The sequence below is a fragment of the Condylura cristata genome, unplaced genomic scaffold, assembly GCF_000260355.1.
Source record: "Condylura cristata isolate star-nosed mole 26May11 unplaced genomic scaffold, ConCri1.0 scaffold00014, whole genome shotgun sequence".
In the NCBI taxonomy this organism is placed as follows: domain Eukaryota; kingdom Metazoa; phylum Chordata; class Mammalia; order Eulipotyphla; family Talpidae; genus Condylura; species Condylura cristata.
In genome coordinates this window covers 34,479,117-34,500,221 of record NW_004567115.1, presented here as the reverse complement: position 1 = coordinate 34,500,221, position 21,105 = coordinate 34,479,117, and the positions used below count along the sequence as shown (strand labels likewise).

The following is a 21,105-nucleotide window of genomic DNA, read 5'->3' as shown; positions in this document are numbered from 1 at the left end:
TCCTCTGACAGGGCCTGGCAGGGGTGCAGTGCTGCAACCTCTTCTGGGGGTGCAGCCCCATGAGGAGAGCTAGTGGGAGGGGCAGAGGCTGGGAGAAGTAAAGAAGCAGGGAGGAGCGATGAAAGAGAAGACTGTCACTGAGAGTCATTTCAAATCTCAAGGGGTTGGTATAGGTTCAGCAGGCATGGCGGCTAGGCCAAAGAGTGGAAATTGAAAGGGGGGAAATTTCAGGTCTCCAAGGGGAACCACCTGAGGGTTAAGGAGAATGGACTTCCAAGGATGCGGAGCAGAGGGTAGCTTCTCGCGTGGAAGGGTTCACGGGGAGGCTGAAAGACAACTATTTGGGGTAAGTGGGGCTGAGCACAGAGAAGACACCTATGATGTCATCAGAGAAACCAAAAGTCTAGGATCAAGTCAATGGGGCAGATGTGACGTAAGCTCTAAGTTCCTGAGCCACTGGGTCATGTTCCTTTTGGAGACGCTGGAGAAAGGAGGGCCAGGCAGGAGCAGGAGAGGCCACTGGCCTGGGGACAGCCCTTCTCTACTGGTGCTAGTGAAGCAAAACAACAAGGAGGGCTGCAGTGGACCCGGCAAGCAACAGAGCTGGGCAGCAGGGTATGAACAATCAAATTCGCGTGTAACCTCCATGTTGCAATTTAGTAAAAAGTGTATTTCTGTCAAGCGGACAGAATTTCTAATGAAGTCGGTGGTGGGGGAGAAACCTTGAGGGATGAAGGAAAACTATAAGGAAGACAGAAAAGGAGTAGGACAGGAAGGAAGAGTGGTTTGACTACCAGCAGACCATCATTTGGAAGCAACACTTTCAGCTATGGTGTCTGTGCCCAGCCACTGCAGGCCTCGGCAGGCCGCCCCCAGGGGCGTGCAGGGCAGTATACTGACAAGAGCATGACGACTGGCGGCTTCTCCCCAGCTCCTGGGAGGGGTGCTGGTCTGCTCGGTGGGCATCTGAGCCACTGTCTGGCAGAGCTGAATGGGGGTAGGGCTAGCACAAGCTTCTTGTCCTGCTACCCGAGCACAGAGATTCCTGAGATTCTGGAAGTTTTGCAGCCCACTTGGTGAGAACTGGCCACCAACTGCAAATGCATTCTTGGGACAGGCAAGGTTGTGAGGGGGAAGGGGAGGAGGAGTGGAGAGACGAGAGGCACTTACAGCAGGAGGAGATGGGCACACTGATGGCCAGAATCACCCAGACGATGTCCATCTTGCTCAGGCAGATGGTGGCTCTGTGTTGGGGTTTGTCCCCTTCAGCCACGTGGGAGATGTTCCCTGCGGTTCCGGGCTTCCAGGTCGCTGCAGGGACCAGGCGGTTGAGGAAGTTCCCCGTGGCTGTGGACACTGTTGTGGAGAGAGGGCCGGGCACCCTGTCGGACATGGTGGGGGTGGCCGCAGTCTCCTCCACAGTCTCCTCTGCAGCCGGGGAAGCAGAGCTTCTTGGGACTGCAGGGGGCTGGGTCGGGACCTGCGGGGTTGAGGATGTTCCCTGAGGAATGCCCTTGGGAGGGGCAGAGACACTGGCGTCGAAGGCAGCCTGTGTGGGCTCCGTGGAGGCCTTGTCGACCCCAGAGCTGGCAGCGGGAGGCCCGCTGCTGCCAGGGGTGACAGTAAGCCAGGCGTCAGTGTGGCTGGGGCTGTCCCGCGGGTCACCGCGATGGTGCTGAGAAGGCACTGGGGCAGCCTGTGGGCTGCTGGGGGCACCTGAGGCTGCCGTGGTGTCCGGCATCCCTCCGTGGCTGGTGAAGGCAGACCGACCCCCCTGGTCTGCTTGGCCAGGTCCTGTCTTGTCCACTGTAGGCACCAGGGGGGTGGTAGAAGGTGCCCATGAGGTCCTGCTGGGCACCAGGGTTGCAGCCACTGTCTGGGGCTGCGGTGGGGAGTCGCCGCTCCCCAGTGGACTCCTGGAGGTGAGGGCAGAGGGGTGAGGCTCCACAGACCCTGTGAAGTTTCCTTTGTAGATCTGAAAGATTTTGCCCAGGGGCCGCTTCTGCCCCAGGTGCGTGGAACTCTGATTTCGGCCTCGCTGGCCTTCCTTTCTCCCAGTGTGGCCGCCGGATGCAGGCTGGACAGGGCGTGATGAACTACCAGCCCCCTTTCGGGATGAGCCTGGGGGCCTCGGGGGCCTGCGTGTGGCCCCCCGGCTAGGTGCTGAGGTGGGGTGACTGGTGGCTGCTGTTGGCTTCGCCAGTAGAAGAGTGGGCACAGCCTCCCCTGGGGGGCGGCTCTCAGAGTGGGGGGGTGTGGTTGCCATGGCCGCAGGAAGGGGCCCCATGGGCAGGGAGCCTTCGGAGTAGGGGGTGGTTGCTGCTGTCAGGGTGGAGGCGGCACTGGTAGGAGGGTGTCCGTCTGGGTGGGACGCTGTTGTCATAGCGGGAGCTGTAGCCTGTGAGGAGGCTCCATCCCGGTGGTGGGTCAGGGTCAATGTGGAAGAAGGGGCGGTCACCACGGATGACTGTCTGGTAGAGTCGAGGGGTGCTGTCACCATGGTGCCTGAGGGGAGGACCTGAAGAGATTCCCTGGGAGACGGTTCCTGGGTGGCAAATACTGGTGCTTCTGTCAATGCCAAGATCAGGAAGAAGCCTTGGGAGGGAGACAGAGAGAAGAGGTGAGATACCTGTGGCGGAGCTCAGAGTGCGTTCCTTACCTATGAACTGGGAGAGCTCCAAGGTCCCGAGGTCAGCATCAAAGGCACGCTGAGGTCTGTGGTGTTGCCTGACACTCACCAGACAGACCCCCGGGAAGTTGGGGCAGGTCTGTTAGGAAGATGCCACCAGCACATTAGACCGCCACCCAAGGGTGGCTTCTTGGCATAGACTGGGACTAAGTATGCGGAAGAAGGCTTATGGCCTCAGGGTGCCTGCTGCACCCCTGCAGCCAGGGAGTGACCACAGCCTGAACACAGGGCAGCCGGCAACTCTGTGGATCCAACGGGGAAGGCTAGATGGCAGAGCTGGCCAACACCTGTGCCTCTTCTGAATCTCGCACTGATGACCTAGACAAGGTCTAGTTGTACAGGCGTCTCACCATTCAGAGCCACTCACCAAACAATTAAGTGGGGTCTACTCTTTCTCTACCTTGGAGAACACAAAAATGAGCAAGGTAGTCTCTGGCCCTGGGTGAGCTCATACAAATCCTTAAGTAACCCTAAAAGAAGTTAGAGATGTCACAGTGCCATGCACAAGAGGCAGGGGTACAGAAGAGGGTGACCAGCTCCAGCGTCCATAAGGCACTAAGCTGAATCTGGAAGAGAAGTGTGTTCCAGAAAAGGTCCCTCGTTTCAGAGTTGTCATCAGTGTTAAGTGTGTTTCCAAAAGGCAGTCATGACACGGGGCGCAGGAGCGCCACTCTGGCTACCAGCTTTTCTCAGGAGGTGTCCCTCAAAGTCGGGAGGAGCATAGGTACTGCATGATGGCCAGTGTGTGCTTTCAGCTCACTGAGAAAATGCACAAGGTCAAAAATGTAGAAATTTGGAAACATTTCTAAATATGAGCAGATTTTGCACATCACAATGGCCTATTTAAAAAAAAATACTTCATGTAAACGTGAGATGGAGGGCGTACTTAGATTGCTGACTGTCAGAATGGCCACCCCACAAAACCTTCAGGTTGGGAAGAGCTGGTCACTGCTGCTGGGGGGCAGTCTGACAGTCCCTAAGGCCTGATTCTGACTGTGACCCATTTTTCTTGACATGAAACCTCAGGTCACTCTCATGCTCTCCCTTCAGTCCCACAGCCACCCAGACAGTGGGTAGAGGTCTATCGTATCTAGTGGCTCTCTTGGGCTTCTCTCCCCCACAAGATTCCAGGAGGATGAAGAGCCAAAGAAAGGGGGACAGGAGTCCAGGTTGGGCAGGGAAGCTGTTGCAGGGGGAGGGAGAGACCTTGGTGAGTTTCTGGAGGTGAAGTGGGGGCGGGGGGGGGGAGAGTTTCCTGGCATGTTTTTGGCAAAAGGCTCAGGATCACTTTCACACGCACCTCCAATTTAGGTGAGGACCATATCCCCCTTATCCTGCAGCTCTAAATTAATGGGTGAGAGGGGACGCAGGGGCTACAGATGCAACAGAGACTGGCATGGAGACTTCTAGGAGCAAGAATTTTCCCGAGCAACCCATTTTCCCCCTAAACTTTCATTTGTGATCTGGACCCAACCTCAACAGGCTTCTCTGCTTATTTAATCCTAAAACTATTTACTGAGCACCTACTCCTGCTCAGCCTCTCGTCCTCAAGTAATCCTCACAACTATTCAATGGTGGTAGGAGTTGAGGCTTAGAGAGATTAAGTGATATTTTCACTTAATGATCTGGTCAACCACCAGGTTGCAGGAAGAGAGGAAAAGGCCGGTAAATTGAACCCACAGAAGCAATGTGCTGGTCTATGCTGGCCAGGCAAAGTGACTCCCTGCAGCTTAACCCAGCACAATCTATTCTTAGAACTGGCAATTGTGCCCTCTAATATCACAATCCTGTTTGATTCTCAAGGGCTCTGGTTCAACAGAAACAGACTGGACTCTATTCTCCCAACATTCATCCACTGAAGTTGTAACTCCCAGGAACCCTGAATGTGACTTTTCTTGAGATGGGGTCTTTAAAAGGAGATGATCAAGGAAACAAGCCATCAGGATGGGTCCTAATCCAATCTGACCAGTATTTTTGTAAGACAGGAGAGTGGGACGTATACATGTGCACACACACACCGGGAATGCCTGTGCAAAAAGGCTGTGAGAAGACTTGGTGAGGGTGGTTCACTGCCAGTCAGGGAGAGGGTCTTATTGGATACCAACCCTGTCAGCATCTTCATCTTGTCTGTATAGCTTTCAACACTGTGAGCAAGCAAATTTCTGCTGCTGAAACTATCTGTCATGTACTTTGCTCTGGTGGTCCCAGCAGACTGAGAGAAGAGCCTTCTATTGGAGAGCACCAAAAGAACAGGCAGAGACCTGGCTTTGTGTGCACGTAGTTTATTTTGGGAAGTGATCTGATAGGACAGTCATGCATGGGGGGGTGGGTCCCCTTTCAGTCAGTGAAACAAGGAAAATCAATCCCAGGGCAAGTTATAAAATGATCATCATGGGTAACTCCAACTTACTGGGACTCCCTGAGGAACTGAGTAGACAGGACCTCAAGCTGATGTTGTGTAAGGGGCTCTAGTTACTCAGTAGTTCTCATCCCTGTGGGCCACCGACAGCTCCATGGAGCTACGTGTACGCTGTGTCTCATGTACACAGGAGGCCTGCAGGGCTGAGTCAGGAAGCCCTGGCAGAGGGACTGTCAGGCTAGGTCTGCACCCGCTGGTAGCTGCGGTGACAGCCGGAGTTCAAACTAAGGGCCCAGAGGCTTTCTGGGGTGGAGAACAGATGTGCTGACAGGGTCAGAGATCAAGAGTACAGTCTTTTGGTCAGTGCAAGGCTTGCAGAGACACCCTATCTTAATCCAGTGACAGGCTGGGGGAGGTGGGGAAAGGGGCCCTATGCCCCTAGAAAAGATCTGCAGTACTTCCGAGGCAGAGGGGTTAACACATCCTGGTCTTGAAAATACTCAGAGAAAGCAGTTCCCTTAACTCCCCCATGATGAGCATTCCAGGGGCTAACCATCCCCCCAGCTGGGAAGTATATGGCTGGCATCCTTCTTGCTGTAAGACTCACAGTGTGAGTAGGTATGTCTGTCCTTGTTGTTGGTTTAGATTTTTTTTAAATTTCCAATCTCCTCTGAAATGATTTTTCTCTCTAGCACAACGATTACATTACATCCTGACTTTTTACTTTTTAGACTTTAATCGTTGGTGCAATGACTGGACACTGCCATCTTGGTAACAAAGGTCTTTACCTGGAGATGACATTTCACTGTCACCGTGGAAGGAACCCTAGAATAACTTAAGCTAAAACTCTCATTTCACAGTGGCGGCAATGGAAGGAGTTACTTACCCAGGAATGCACTGCTTGTTGGGGACAGTCTGGAACACTGCTATTTTTTCAGAGCAACTTCATTTCTTAGCATAAAAATTGCTATAATATTGCACTGTCTAAATACCTCCTTCAACCTGCAAGTCACCTTCAATATGGAAATCGGACAGCAGTGCCTCTTCTTATTGGCACCACAGGTTAACTACTGAATGGAACTCATACACAATCACAAAGTTGTGGAAGGACTTCAGCCCAGGGCTTCCCTAACAGATGCAAATTTTCATTCAAGGCCCTTTGTGCTGGCCTACAAGCTCCCCTCCCCACAATCTGGGGCTACCGCCTCTTTACATATCATCTGCATAGATTTGCATAATGCACTCTGGAGGCTCTAATTCCAAATATATATAAGAGACTAAAACTAAAATCTAACTTGATGTGCTTTCAATGTGTAATTGATTTTAAAACTTGTTCAAATAAGGACAAATGTAGGGAGTGAAAACTTATAAATTTATGGGTGCCCAGATGTGGCAGGAAGGCCTCCTCCTACCTGGAATTCCAATACACTCATGATCCCAGGCCCCCTGGGGAGGAAAGGCAGCCTTCCTTCTGTTTATTTGGTTGGCTGCCCAAGGAACATATTGGGCATGATATCTGCATGGCCAAAGCCAAGCAGGGACTTGGTAAAGGAAAAATGGTTACTACATAGTTTCTTGAATCATGAACTCAAAGCTAAGCTTGTACGTACACCTTTAATCCTAATGACCAGATAAGGCAGGTACCATTAATAGCTTATGATCATTAATTGCAGATGAGGAAATGAAGCACAAGGAGGTACAGGAACACACCTACTTTCACAGAGCTTGGGAAAAGAACTTTCATTTTGAACCTGGCAACTCGACACCACGTTCACTTAGAGTTTTCTTTGCTCTGCTTACACCTTTCCTCTCTGAAGCTGCTCTGTACATTCAAACCAATGACCTATAAGCTTTTGGGAGTGGATTTTCTATTTATTCTATTTATTTCTATTAGATTTTCTTCTTACCTGTTTTCTTCTATGTGACCCACTGGTGTTCTCTTAGCAATCTAACTATTTAGCAAGTAACTGGGGAACTTATAGTAGTATAGTAAAAGTACTGGAAATATCTGCATTCATCTCTTCCTTTTCCCAATACTTGCATCTCAGGCACATCTCAGATCATTTTATGATTTTTCTTTTAAAAGAGTTGGTGCACACACAAGATTTATTTATTGTAAGTATAAATATTCCCTTACATATGCAAACAGAATTCTGGACCATTTTTCCTTGTAATTTTTAATATCTTCTAAGTAGAACTTCCCTCCCTCTTTTACTGCCAGATACTTCTTCTATTGCTGCTAAACCCTTGTGACAGAATCCCAGGAGTCTGAGAAAGCGTTTAAGCCATCCCCCCTCGTTAAGCAAGATGGCAGCTTGGCCATCCCAGGTGCTTGGTGTGGCCATTTAAAATTGTGTCTGCAAGTTCACTGATGCTCTTTCTGCCAAGAAGTGGAATCCATTTCCCTTTATTAAGCATAGAAGAGGCAGAAATGACACCACATGACTTCATAAGGCCAGGGTAGAAAAGGTCAGGCAACTTTCAAGCATTTCTCTTGTAGGAAGTCCAGTGGCCTGGAGGTTACCAGAGACCACGGAGGTCACAGAACATGTTCCCAGGGACAGAGAACTCATGAGCGACCATGTCGAGAGTTAGAAGGTGGCCTGAGAAGAAGGCCAGCCAAGCATCAGACGTGAGAGTGAAAAAGCCTGCATCACACACATGTGCACAAAGACAGGTTCTTTCCTGGGAGCAAGAAATTCCCAAACAGGAGACAGTGTGAGTTAAGAAAGGACATTTTGCAGCCCAAGTTCTCCTAACATCTCCATTAGATGGGAGGAGCTCACATATTTAAGTCAGCGGTAAGAGAATTTAAACTCAGGATTCTTTGATCCTGATTGCTCAAGGCCCCAGGGACTGAGAAGTTTCTGATCCAGATGTCCTACATGGTCAGAGTTAAAATACTTTTGAAGACAGGTAAAGACATGACAATAGTAACACCTGTGATGACCACAATTAGAAAGCACTTCCCCTAGTGGCGGAAATACTTGGGGCAATTATGTTGCCTTTTATCTTCATCTTTAGCTTTTTTGCATTCAGTTAAACTTGGGATAAATATTTTCTACTTAGGGCTCCTCTGGGATGGCTTCTTGGGCTTGAAGACTTTGTTAGGAATCCCTCCTTGCTGGTAGCGGTAGCCCCTCTTATTATTCCAGCCCCATCTCTGAGTGGAAATGATCAGTGTCTTATCTGTTTCCCTGTCTGAACACTAAACTGCCAGAGGGCAGAGACTATTTCAGGTTCAATGTTAGTGCTCATGTCTAAGCCTACCATTGGCTACAACAAATATTTGATGAAGAATAAGAAACTCTCAAATATTCAGAATATATAAGGAATCCATGTAACTCAACAGAACAACAAAACAAAAAAACTAATCTGATTAAAAAATGGGCAGAAGAACAGAGCAGGCATTTTTCCAGAGACGATACACAGATGGCCAGAAGGAACCTAAAAAGATGAGCAACCTCATTAATCTGCAGGGAAATGCAAATCAAAACCACAATGAGATATCACTCCACAACTGTCAGAATGGTTATTATAAAAAAGACAAAACAACAAATACTGGTAAGGATGTAGAGAAACTGGAACCCTTGTGCACTGGTGGTACAAATGTACAGCCACTAAGGAAACAGTATTGAGATTTCTCAAAAAATTAAAAATAGATCTACCATATGACCCAGCAATTTAACTCTGGATATTTATCTGAAGAAAGTGAAGTACTATCTTGAAGAGACAGCCACATACAAATGTTCATTGCAACGTTACTTACAAGCCAAGATACAGAATCATTCAATGTACCTACAGATGGATAAATGGATAAAGAAAACATGCCGCACACAGAGAATATTATTCACTCATAAAAGGAAGAATAGCTTGCTGTCTGTGAGAACATGGATGAATTTCGAAGGCATGTAAAGTGAAGAATTCAGACAGAGAAAAATTAATACTGTATGGTCTCACTTAGAAGTGAAATCTAAATAAAAACTTATAAAAACAGGACACATTGGGGTTTGCCAGAAATGGGGTGGGGAGTAGTGGAGAAAATGGGTGAAGGTGGTTGAAAGGTAGAAACTTCAAGTTATAAATAAAATAAGTCCTGGGATTAATATACAGTATGGCGCCTATAGTTCACAATACTACATTGTAAATTTGAAAAGTTGCTAAGAAGAGTAGATCTAAACATTTCTAGCAGGAGAAAAAATTCCTAATGTAAGTGAATGATGTTAACTAAACTCATCATTTCACAAGGTATACAGATCTCAAATCCTTATGTTAACTGTCTTAAACTAATAGTATAGGGTATATATCAATTGTGTCTCGACAGAGCTGGGGAAAAAATAAGAAACATTTCCAAATTACTGGTTAGCTGAGGCACCTTGTACTTTCCATTGTAATATATCCCAACCCACTTTCTCTTCCTACATGTGACTTTGCCACTTCTCTTGAGAAATAAGGTCTGAATGCTTTTTCCTTAAATTTGGGGGTGTGTGTGGATGTCAGTGAAGTGATGTAACTTCTGAGGCCAGGCCCAACTTCTGCATTCTTACTTTTGGGTGCCAGCCCCCTGCTGTGAGGAATTTCTGGCAGCCCACCCATATGGAAAGGAAATGAGGCTGCTGTCCTTCAGTCTGAGCTGGTCTTTGGCCGACAGCCAGCACTTAGAGCCACAGGAGTGAGTCATCTTGAAAGTGGACCTGCCGGTGTGGGGGTGGAGCAGACAGATGATTCTGCCAATCAAAGGCTTTATGAGCAATGTGAATGATTATTATTGTTTCAAGTTACTAAGTTTTGGGACGGCTTCTTGGGCAGCAATAGTAACTTGGACACCACCTGTGCAGAAGTAAAATTCCAGCTCTTTCAGTGACTATTCTAAAGATCAGGGTTTTTTTGGTGATGCAAATGAACAGATTGAATTTGACCTGGGTTGCCTTACTGTCCTCATTTCCTGCTCAGACTCAAGGAAAAGGAAGCATTCCATTTGGGGCTCTTTGTATAGCATCATGATTTCTCATCTACAGCTAAAAGTTCACCCAAAAGAAAAAAGGAATAAATGCATAAGAAGAGTGTCATAAAGCTTCCTGACATCCTGGTATAAATGCAATTTGAGGGCTGGGATGGCACGTGGAATAAAGCTGGGGCTAGCGTATGGGGCCCACTTATTGAAGACAAACACTTACCTCCAGGAGTTACTATTCTATTGATAAAAGGGAATGCCATCACATAGGACAAGGAAACAAACTCACCAAGGTATTCTCTCAGATTTTCCAACAATAACAAGAAAATAAGTCAAAATTAGATGGATAAAAAGGTCAACTCAGCCTCTAATAAAATAACAGGATCATTAATATTCAGAGAATAGCACATTGACATAATGAGAAAGGAGACAAATGCACCAGTCCAGACTGCTTTGTACTTTCTCAAGCTAAAAGGAGAAGACTCATAAAAAATGTCCCATGCTTTACAGTGTTAGGATCCAATAAACACTAGCTCAGCCAGGTGGTCAAGGTCAACAAGAGTGGAAGTCATGGAATTAGTATGCACTCTTGTTAGATACCAGATCTTGGTAGTTTTTGTTCCTGAGAACTATAGGCCCTGTCTAATTTTAAGAAAAACATCTGAAAATGATACTTAAGGGATAGGCTACAAAATATCAAACCAGTATCTCCTCAAAACTGCCAAAGTCATCAAAAACAAGGGAAGTCAGCAATGTCATTGCTAAAAGTTATCTAAGGAGACTTAACATGCTACGGTAACTTGAATGAGATCCCGGGACAGCAAAAAGACAGCAGGGAAAATGAAGGTGATGGGAATAACGTATGACCGCTAAGAGCAACCTCTCTTATTGGCTTATTAATTGTGACAATGTATATAGTAATACAAGGTGCTAATAACAAGGAAACTGGGTACAAGGTGTACAGGAATGCTGTTCTATCCCTGCAACTTCTCTGTAGGCTTAAGACTATTCGAAAATTTAAAGAATTGTTCCCCCAAGGCCAGCAAGAAGGACAGTGTGAGGGTGGTTCTAGGGGTTGTTCCTGGGTGAAGGGATTGTTCCTAGGGACATGGGTGAAGGGAGGAGTGCAGGCAACTTTCTCAGCCATCTGGTGTGAGGTCATGCATCACATTCAGATGTGGGTGGGGTGAGGGCAGATACTGAGCTCCTCCTGCCCTAGTGCCAGCTTCTGGTTCCTCAGATCTTCCAAACTTTAGTGACTAGATGATGATCTAACCTATCTACTAATCTGCATCGGAGGCTACTCATAGACAAAGGAAGGAGAAATTATTCCCTGACTGTTGCTTCTGTCTCAGACTATTGCCTACCTGTATTCCCTTTGATTCGCATCTTTTAAAATGTTGTTATCCAGGGCCAAAGTGCAGTGTGGAGGTGAAATGCTCAGGGAGATGAACACATAGTTTTGTAACCTGTTCAAATTCCAACTGAGGGGTCAGGGTAAATGCCACCCTTGGAATAGAAACAGAGCTTTCTTCACTGAGGAAGCAGGCTGCACAAACATGAAAGCTGATTTATCATCACCATGGAGTTAGAGTGCCCGTTGCTTAAACATGGCAGCTATGTATTTTGGATATATATACCTTCATTCAACATTCGGCCCCTATCCCTTGCCTGGTAGGTGACGATGCACACATCTTTGGGGAAAGCTCAACTTGACTGTCAACTTGTCTTGTTAAGGTCAAGGTCCCTTCTCTCTCCTCGGCAGCAATAGTGGCTTCCTGCCTAGTCATTCCACGACATTCCATTCCTTTCATTTTGTGGCCCTCTCCCTACAGAGTCCGTCAGTGGAGGGCAGGGTGGGAAGGCACAGTGTCAGAAGGATGTAGGTTCAATTGTGGCTCTACTTTCCTAGTGGTGGGACCTCAAGCGAATTAGCTGTTATGTTTTTCTCAGCTGTTCAATAAAGATGATAGTATCTTTATTGTTTTCAAGGGGTGAGGCCCACACAGTGCCTGGTGTTCAAACAACAGGTGGTAACTGTGATTAGGTTTGTGAGCTTTTCTGGGCATCTGGAGCTTCAGAACTAAGTTCATGGTCAGATTTGCACTAGGCATGCTATGATGATTTCTTTAAAAAAAAAAAAAGAGAGTAAAGGAATACTTAAATGTTTGCATAGACTTGAGTTACATACAGCTGGATGTTTGCCACAAATTTAGAGATGCTTCTATCTTTGAAGACAATGTCAGCAAAAGAAAGCAGAAAGTAAAGTGAGTCCTGTGACAGGGCAGCATGGGTGCGTGTGCATGTGTATTAATTCATTTTAAGTTGCTTGTTTCAGTAACACTAACCAGCTCTGATGAACACACACATCCACATGGCAGAGTGAGGCAGGAGTGGGCTGAGATTGGAACTCACTTCCAGTAGATCTGCTTCCAAGACCCTCTCTCTCCAATGCACTTACTACTGCAAGTTCCAGTCCTATTACATGACCAAACAAGCATTCATCTCTCTTCAAAGAGAACATTTGGATTTTACAGAGAAAGTCCCGGCTTTTGCTTCCATATTCCCGCCTATACCCTCAGAAGGTTTTGATGAAAGCAGGCAAGTAAGTAGAACAAAGGGGAGGCCTTACTTTTGGTGGGGGTGGTGGTGGGGAGCTGACAAGAGCCTTCGTTAGGGGTGCCCCAGAAAAGATCCCTCCAGAGGGAAGTGCACTGGACTATGGTGATGGCACATTGGGTAATTTGGTGATGGGAAAACCATGTGGATTATAACTGAAATGAAAAAATGCACAAAATAATGTTAAAATAAACTATTATATTATTAAAAAAAAACCCAAAAAACAAAGATCCCCCCCGCAGAGCCTGCAGTCTCATGGCTTGGGTCTGGTCTAGCAGGCACCTCAGCAGCATATAGGATCTCTGGGACTGGTTCTGTCCAGAGAGACTGATGCAGCCCTGACCCAGGCATCTGTCTACCCTTAGCTTCACATGCTCAAAAGTTAGAAGAAAAGGTAGCTTTGATTTGATCATGCCTGAGAGTCACTTACCTAAAAAAAGAACATTGGGCTTCTAGCCTGACATCTTGGCCTGGGCTGGCTGACAGCATGAAGCAGCATCTTCCAGCCCCCCTCCTCCTCACAAAAGAGCTTGTGGAAGAGGAGGGACGTGGAGCAGAGGAGCAAGGGGAGGAGGGAAGCTAGCAGGGAGAGTGACTAAGTTACTGGGAAGAGAGGGATTAGGCAAGGTGGAGGCTGGCTGAGGAGAGGCTGGTGTCAAAGCTGTCTGCTGGTTTGCCTGCTGCCGAGTCTCCTGAAGCTTCTCCCTGACTGTTGGTCAAGGCTGCTTGATATTCCCGATCAGTTCCCCAGTGGTGCTGGCTGCAAGGCTGTCTGCTTCTGCTCTTCTCAGTTGCCAAAGGTTCACTGCCTGCTCCATTTTGCCTGGAACAAAATGGAGCAGGCAGCACAGCTGTGCATGCTTGCAAAATTGCCTGATTTCCCATTTCAAGGCAGGATGCCCATACTCCAAGGTATAATTTAGGTTTTGGGCATGGATTTGATTTCACAATTGAATTCTGAAACTTAGTGCTCTAGGCTGTGCGTGCTCAGGGAATAAAACTTTCCTCCTCCACACCAATACTGGACCTGTCACTAACTCTCAATTCCCAGTTATTGAGTGCCTGAAGACTGGCTTCTACTGAAGAGCTACACAGGAAAGATGAAAAAACTAAACAGGAATGTTGAAATAATAAAACCACTACATAAAGGATATCATACAATTTATCATCACTCAATATACTGAGGATCAATTTGGAGGATTTGAATAAAATTGGCTGTTTCATTTTAAAAAATGTTTGTTGGGCTTGGCACTCTACCAAGAAATTTTTATATATCATCTTACTCAACCTTCACAAAAATCAGTGAGGTAGAAAAGAATAAATCTTAACCCATGTCCTGTGAGATTATAAGGGTACCCACCATCTACCTCTCTCTTATCCTCTTCGGGAATAAATCAATGGACTTGGGTATCAAAACTTCAACATGGACTTAGAAAATTAGCTTTCTGCAGGAAACACTAATATTATCTTACCCACTTCATGCCTTGGAGATAAGAGCAAAACAAGCAAAACATACAGAACAGGGAGAAAACAGTGTCCTGACACTTCAGGATTATGCTGGATGTAGTAGATTAAAAAAAAAAATGCATTCAAAAGGGTGTGAGAGGGGTACAGGGACAGACTGGGGAGCAGAACAGGCAGATAGACACTGCTGAGGGCAGCAGCTGGTTTGACAGAAGAGGTCTGCGGCACCATGTGGGTCAGCTCCTGGCCAGGGATAAAAAATATGCTGCAGTGGCTGTGGATAGCCTCATAGTGCTGCACTTTAAAGCCTCCCACCACCAGGGAGGCCCCAGATGTAGCAAATTTTATATTTAGTTGTTTACTAGAGAACCCATGAAAACTTGAGGAACTCAGGAAGGCTTTCTGGGAGAGGAGAAATCTGAGTCCTTATCATTCATTCATTTCCTCATTCACACATTTAAGAAACATTTGTTGAGGGTTAGGCTGAGAGTGGTTTTGTGATTCCCATATAAAATGTTATCCTGATCTCAGCTATTTTGTTCCAGTGTTACCTACTCAGTATTTTGCAGAACTCTATTCTTGGGGAAGCAGAATACTCTTTGGGGAAGCACTTACCTAGACAAACTACCAAATATTTTAGACAGTCTCTGTCTTAATTACTCAATTCTGCCACTGTAGTGTAAATGTAGGTATAGACTGGAGATAAATGAATGTGTGTTTGTGTTTTAACAAGGCTAAATTTATAGAAAGAGGAAGAGGCCAGTTTGACAACTCTTGAACTAAATTATGTTAAAGTATGGTAAGAATGGGGAAGCTGCCAATTAAGTTTTTAAAGTTTTTTTTTTCCTAAAGATTTATTTATTTATGCATACAGAGCTGGGGTACAGGCCAGAGGTGCAGGGGCAGTGAGAGGATTCACCAGAGACAGAGTGGGGAGCAGAACAGGCTGATTGATGAAGTACACTGCTGAGGGGAGCAGTGGGCAGGTCACGAGTGGTCTGCCACGCCATGTGGGTCACTTTGGGGGCGGGAATCGAACTCATATTGAAATGGCTTTAGCTTCTTAGTGCCATGCTTTAATCCGCTGCTCCACCAGGGAGGGCCAAGTTGGTTTTTTTTAAAACTACTTTTGGGCTACTTTTTTTCCTACCTTGCCCTCTGGCCCTACCCACCCCAACTAAATCTGCCACCTTAAGATTTTAGGAGAAAGAAAGGACAGGAAGAGAGAAGTGGACAAAAGCAAAGAAGAGGACAGGGGTGGAGAGAGATAGAAAAGGTGAGAAGGAATTATGAAGAAGGTATCCTGTAGCAGAGGCAGAAGAAAACACTGCTAAGGGCTGAGTGAACAGCTGTCCAATCAGAAACGGTCCCCTAACCTGCTGCTTCTTTTCTTTTCCCTTTACATCCAAAGTGCCCCCCTGGAACACTGGGAAAAGGGCATTCACACTTAATACTCTCATGGTCTGTTTGAGGAAATGAATGTCCAATAACAGAATAAAGACTTTTGGATTTTGTGAGTTAGTATTTCTATCTGTAAGACAACAGGATCTCCAACCCTCCCTCCCTCCCTCCCTCCCTCCCTTCCTTCCTTCTTTCTTTCTATCTTTCTCTCTTTCTTCATTCCAGGATTCCATAAAATCTTTCTTGTTCATGCCAAAACCGTTTGAAGTTGAGTGAGCTTATGTCTAGATGAGTGTGATTCTGGTAGTGAGTTTTACCAGTTTTCTCATGCTAACAGCTGGGTAGTAGAATAGTTCTGTAAGGAAGTTCTACCCCTTCTGTTTTAAGTATTATAATTCATCAAATATAAGAAACAACATACTGATGCTTTATATACTAATAAGAAAGAAAAACATAAGTCAATTTTGAAACAATTTCTTCTTATATTTACACGGTTTGTTCTACAGTTACTGAAGGAACTCCTGTAGATTTATCAGAAAACTTTTATCACAAATCCTTCAATTATATGCTATGGTGTGAAATTACCAATCCTTTGGCAAGCACTTAGCAATCAAACGTAGTGTAGTTTCAACTGCTGTGAGAATATCTTTTTTAGTTCCATTTAGAATTTGGCCATTGCTTTGAAATGTGGACAGGGGACCATTTTTACAACGATGAACATTTGTTCTCCAAACACCCAATTTCTGGTCTGCTGCTTTGCACTGAAGTCATCTGCATGACAATAACTTTTGTTTCAATGCTGAGTCACAGTGAATCTTTATGAAGACTTCTAAAACAGCAGATAAATATTCATAGTACCGAGGGTGCATGTGCCCCAAATGGAGAGGTAAAATGAACAACTACAACTGACATTTGGCATGCATAGACAATGATAACTGTCATGCATGCTGTCTGCCTGACAGCGACTATAAGATGCATCCTGGTCTCATAGATGTCAAAATTAACAGAAACTTTTTGAACAACTCAACTGAGATCAGGATGTATGTTTAAACAAAGTCCTAGCTTCAAGCTTTATAAGGCAAATTAAAAACTAATTGCCTTGAAACAGGATATTACATTGTTTTTCTTTTTTTTTTTTTTTACAACCATTTCCAATTGCTGCATACTGATATTCAGATTCCAGCCAAATATCTGTGCACTGGAAATCACGTGAATGGAAATAAGTTTAACTGTGGAATTCTTGCAAGTGCTAACTTGGTATGATCCACAAAATTGTATCTTCACAATACCCTTCCTCCTGTGAACTAAAAAGATCTTATGGTTTACATAATGAATTATGATAAGAGTATGAAAATGCTGATCATTTTAAAGTAAGAAAACTAGAACTGCACCATAGCTAGTTTGTTAAAAAAATACAAAAAACATGTGCTTAGCACATATGCCAAAGAAATGTGTAAGTGAAAAAGCAAAATTAGAAATTTATATCTATGTAAAAAATGGTTACATGACATTTAAAGTAAGATCTGACAAGCCACAGTTATAAGAATGCTGCTTGGCTCCTTAAAATCTTTTCTGAGCTGAGTTTGCCAGGTTCTGTTTTGGTGGGGCACAGGGATCTAGTGTGAACGCACATTGGTATGGCAGGGGAAGCATGTAATGTGGTGGGTCTCTTCTCTGGGTCATGAATCTTGTGTCTTTCTCCTTTCTGAGGGTCAGACTGCAGGTCTGTCCAACCCTAAACCCCTGTCCTTTCTACCTCTGCTCTTTCTCAAATATGCTGCTAGATCCAGTATAAAAACCCAAGTAATTCTGTTCTCTACAAATGACTATAGTAATCAAGCTTCCTGGCCAAGTTTCTCTGGAGATGGAGCTGAGTGAGGGATGTTCCAGAGATACCAGTTCATCCTTCTGCACCCCTCTAGCATGGCAGCAGTCTGCCAGGTACCTGACCAGTTATTGGGGACTCCGCATGAGTAAGTGACCAGATGTCTCCCCCAGTTCACTGGAACACACCTGATGTGGTGTATGCCATGCGCCACAGATATGGAGATCCACAGTGCTATGTGTTTCTGATGTATGCCTTTCATGCTTTCAAAAAGGCTTCAAGGCAGCTTACAGTAGAATGGGGACAAACATAAATCTTGTAACATAAAAACTGAGATCAGCAGTTTACAGAGGAGGAAGAGGACAAAAATGAACCATGACAGAGGTGGACGCAAAAGCAACAGGAAGAGTCACCTGTCAAATTCCATGTCTTCACCCTGCCTCCTGTGGTTTCGTTGCTTAGCAGACTTAAAGGACAGAAGTAAACCAGTGCTTCTCCAGAATGTCAAGGGTCAAATGAAGTAAAGTAGAAACAAACAAGTGATACAAAGGATCAGTGAACCCAAAAGTTGGTTCTTAGAAAGTATTAAAAAACCCTTAATTCCTGCATATTTTAGCTGTGTATACTCAATGGAATATTCCCTATTAAAAAGGATGAAATCATGACTTCTGTGACAAGATGGATGGAACCTGAGAGGACTGTGATAAGTGAAGTTAAGTCAGGAATTGAAAGACAACTACCAGATGGTTTTGCTTATTTGTGGAATATAAATAAGCAAAGAAAAAAACCTGACAAAATGCAACCAAAAGAATTCTAGACCTTGTGAAAAATATGGTTGTAAGAGGGGTGAGAAGAGAGGGGAGAGGGGATAAAGGGAGTTACATGATAGGGCTTTTGCGTGTAAGCTTTAGTGGGCGGTGAGTGAATCATGCACATGTTGATGTGTAAAATTATATTCCTCAAATTATTTAGTTAGGGAAATGAAGGAAAATCAATAAGCTGAATTAAAAAAAGAAATCTAAAAATATTAAAGTAAATGGAGAGAGAGTCCATATTCATGGACAAAGGACTCAGAATTGTTAGATGTCAGTTGTTGCTAACTTGATTTACAGATTCGACCAAAACCCTAAACATAATCCCAGGGCAAGTTATTTTGTAGGTACTGACAAACTGATTCTATATTATAAATGATGAACCAATGTAATACTGAAGGACAATAAAGTCAAAGAACCTTAAATTCAAAGGTTTAATGTAAAAACAGGTATCAGTGAAAGAAAAGACAAATGGAGCAATGAAACATAAGAGTCCAGAAATTGACCAAGATAAATACACACAACTGACTTTTGACAAACATACAAGGGCAGATCAAAAGAAAAAGAAACAATTTTCTTAATAAATGGTGCTGGAGCACTGGCTATCTACATACAAAAAATGAATTTAGGCCCTCCCTGGTGGCGCAGCGGGTTAAAGCACAGCACTGAGAATCTAAAGTCGCTTCCGCATAAGTTCGATTCCCGCCTGCCCCGGAGGTGACCACATGGTGTGGCAGACCTCTCCTGACCCACCCGCTGCTCCCCTCAGCAGTGTACTTCCTCGATCTGCCTGTTCTGCTCCCCACTCTGTCTCTGGTGAAGCCTCTCGCCGCCCCTGAGCCTCTGGCCTGTACCCCAGTTCTGTATGCACCAATAAATAAATTAAAAAAAAATGAATTTAGACATAGATCTCAAATCTTTCCCAAAAATTAACTCATAGAAGGTTAAAGATTTAAATGTAAAATACAAAATGATAATTTAGGAGGAAACAAGAGGAAATTTAGGCAACTGTAGGTGTGGTGATGAGTTTTTAGATACAATTTAAAAAACACAACACATGAAAGAAATAAAAGTTGGACTTCATTAAAGTTTAAAACTTCTATTCTCAGGTGGAAAAAAAAAACACCATTAAGAGAATGGAAAACTACAGACTGGCAGAAAATATTTGCATATACCTGATAAAGGACTTGTATTTAAAATATACCAATGATTCTTACCTCTCAAATATAACAAAATAAAAACCCAGCTAATAAATAAAAGATCTGAACAGCCACAATATTAAATGATAGAAACTTTGAGATTGTTGATTTGTCTGAGTCTTAAGGACTTTTATCTTTTTTGCTTTTGCTTTTGGATTTAGAATGTATAATCAATCTTCTTTCCTTCAATTTTTACTTATATCTCAACTACTTCTATAAATATATTTTTATCACTGTTTGGCCATCAACTTTGACATTTAGTTTTTGCACTGCTATTATTTTCTATATAATTTATATTTTAACCTTTCATATTTTCTATAATACTAATTTAGGACAGGTTTGTTTAATAGCTGAGATATTTTGGTTTATGTTTTTATTTTTTAAATTTTCTAACTTTAGCTTTTATTGAAGTAAACAGAAAATTCACTATTTGGAATTTGTTGAGGTTTAGTTTTATATTTTTTTAGTCCACTATAATTTTTAATAAATGATCCATGACTATTTGAAAAGATTATACTATGTATGGGGTACAAAGTTTGATACACAACTATCAAATTAGTGGTGTAATGTATATTTACATCCTATTTATTTTTGAACTCATGGTTTACTGAAGACTAAATAAGGTATGTCAAGTTTTCCACAATTGTGTTTCTTTTCCATTTCTCTTTATCTTCTAACAATTTCTGTTCTATATATTTCTTTGTTGTTGTTACACAGTATACTATATGTTCATCATAGATCACACTGTTTAGAAAACAATCCTTTTTAATCAAAATTTCGTGTTTTATTCTATTTAATATTAACATGCCAACCCTGTATATTTTGCTTCATTTGCTTTAAAAATGCGTTCCTGCTTTATTTTTGCCCACTTTTTCTCTATCTTTTTATTTGTGAATCTTTTGTAGCATTATGTTTTAGGTGAACAGAACACAGACCCATATTTTGCATAAATCTGTGTCACAGGATAGGGGACTTTAATTTGTTTACATTTATTGACATAAATGCTGTTAAGTCTTATTTCTCTCATCTTGCTTTATGATTTATAGTTTATGTTGTTTTCTTACTTCTGTTTCAAAAATGTACATATTATTATTCTGACATAATTACATTTCTTCAATTATCCCTGCCAAACCTGAAAATTTGAACTTTGCTCCCATCTTTTCATCAATTCCATTTAAAACAAAATTTATCAAGCCAAGTGGGCTTCATCCATTTCTGTTTCTAAACAATACTTAAACTGTTCCCAACATTATCAACCAGCAAAAATGTCAATTGTTTTTCATTATTCTACTAATTGAATTTTCTAACTAGCCCTGCTGCTAGGGATATAGTGATTCAGTTTATCTTAAAATGTCATTTAAAAATAAGATTGCTTGGGGGAAAAATTCAGAAATTAGCAGATTTAACTCTTTAGTTAATTACTCCATGGGATTGTGGTCATAGTTTCCATATTCACCTTCCCTCTGTTAAAGACTAAAATAAGAAGTCAGACCCCCCTCTGTAAATCTTCCAATCAGCTCCAGATTACTAAGATTCAGAACAGTCCCAAGGAACAAGAAGGGTGGTACCAAGCACTCCTTCTCTCCAATTCCCTCCCTGCTGGACATGTCTAGTCACTGTCCCCTGGCTGGGCCCATGTCATGACTTTCCTAGACACTGAATTTTCCCATCCATTAAGTTTTTCAAAACAACTGAAATTTTACCAACTTTCCTTTTAACTTCTCTGAATAACCAAAGAACTGGGGGTTCTTTATCTCATTTATTATTTTTTAATAACAATTAT

The 21,105-nt window shown here is 43.6% G+C and overlaps 1 protein-coding gene across 1 annotated transcript in view; it reads right to left on the bottom strand.

Moving 5' to 3' along the window:
• TMEM108 (transmembrane protein 108) overlaps nt 1-21,105 on the bottom strand; it is a 210,557-nt gene that overhangs the window by 11,863 nt on the left and 177,589 nt on the right. Inside the window, exon 3 of the mRNA XM_012724757.1 lies at nt 1,171-2,595. Coding sequence (XP_012580211.1) covers nt 1,171-2,595 — 1,425 coding nt within the window. The remainder of the gene's footprint in view (nt 1-1,170; nt 2,596-21,105) is intronic.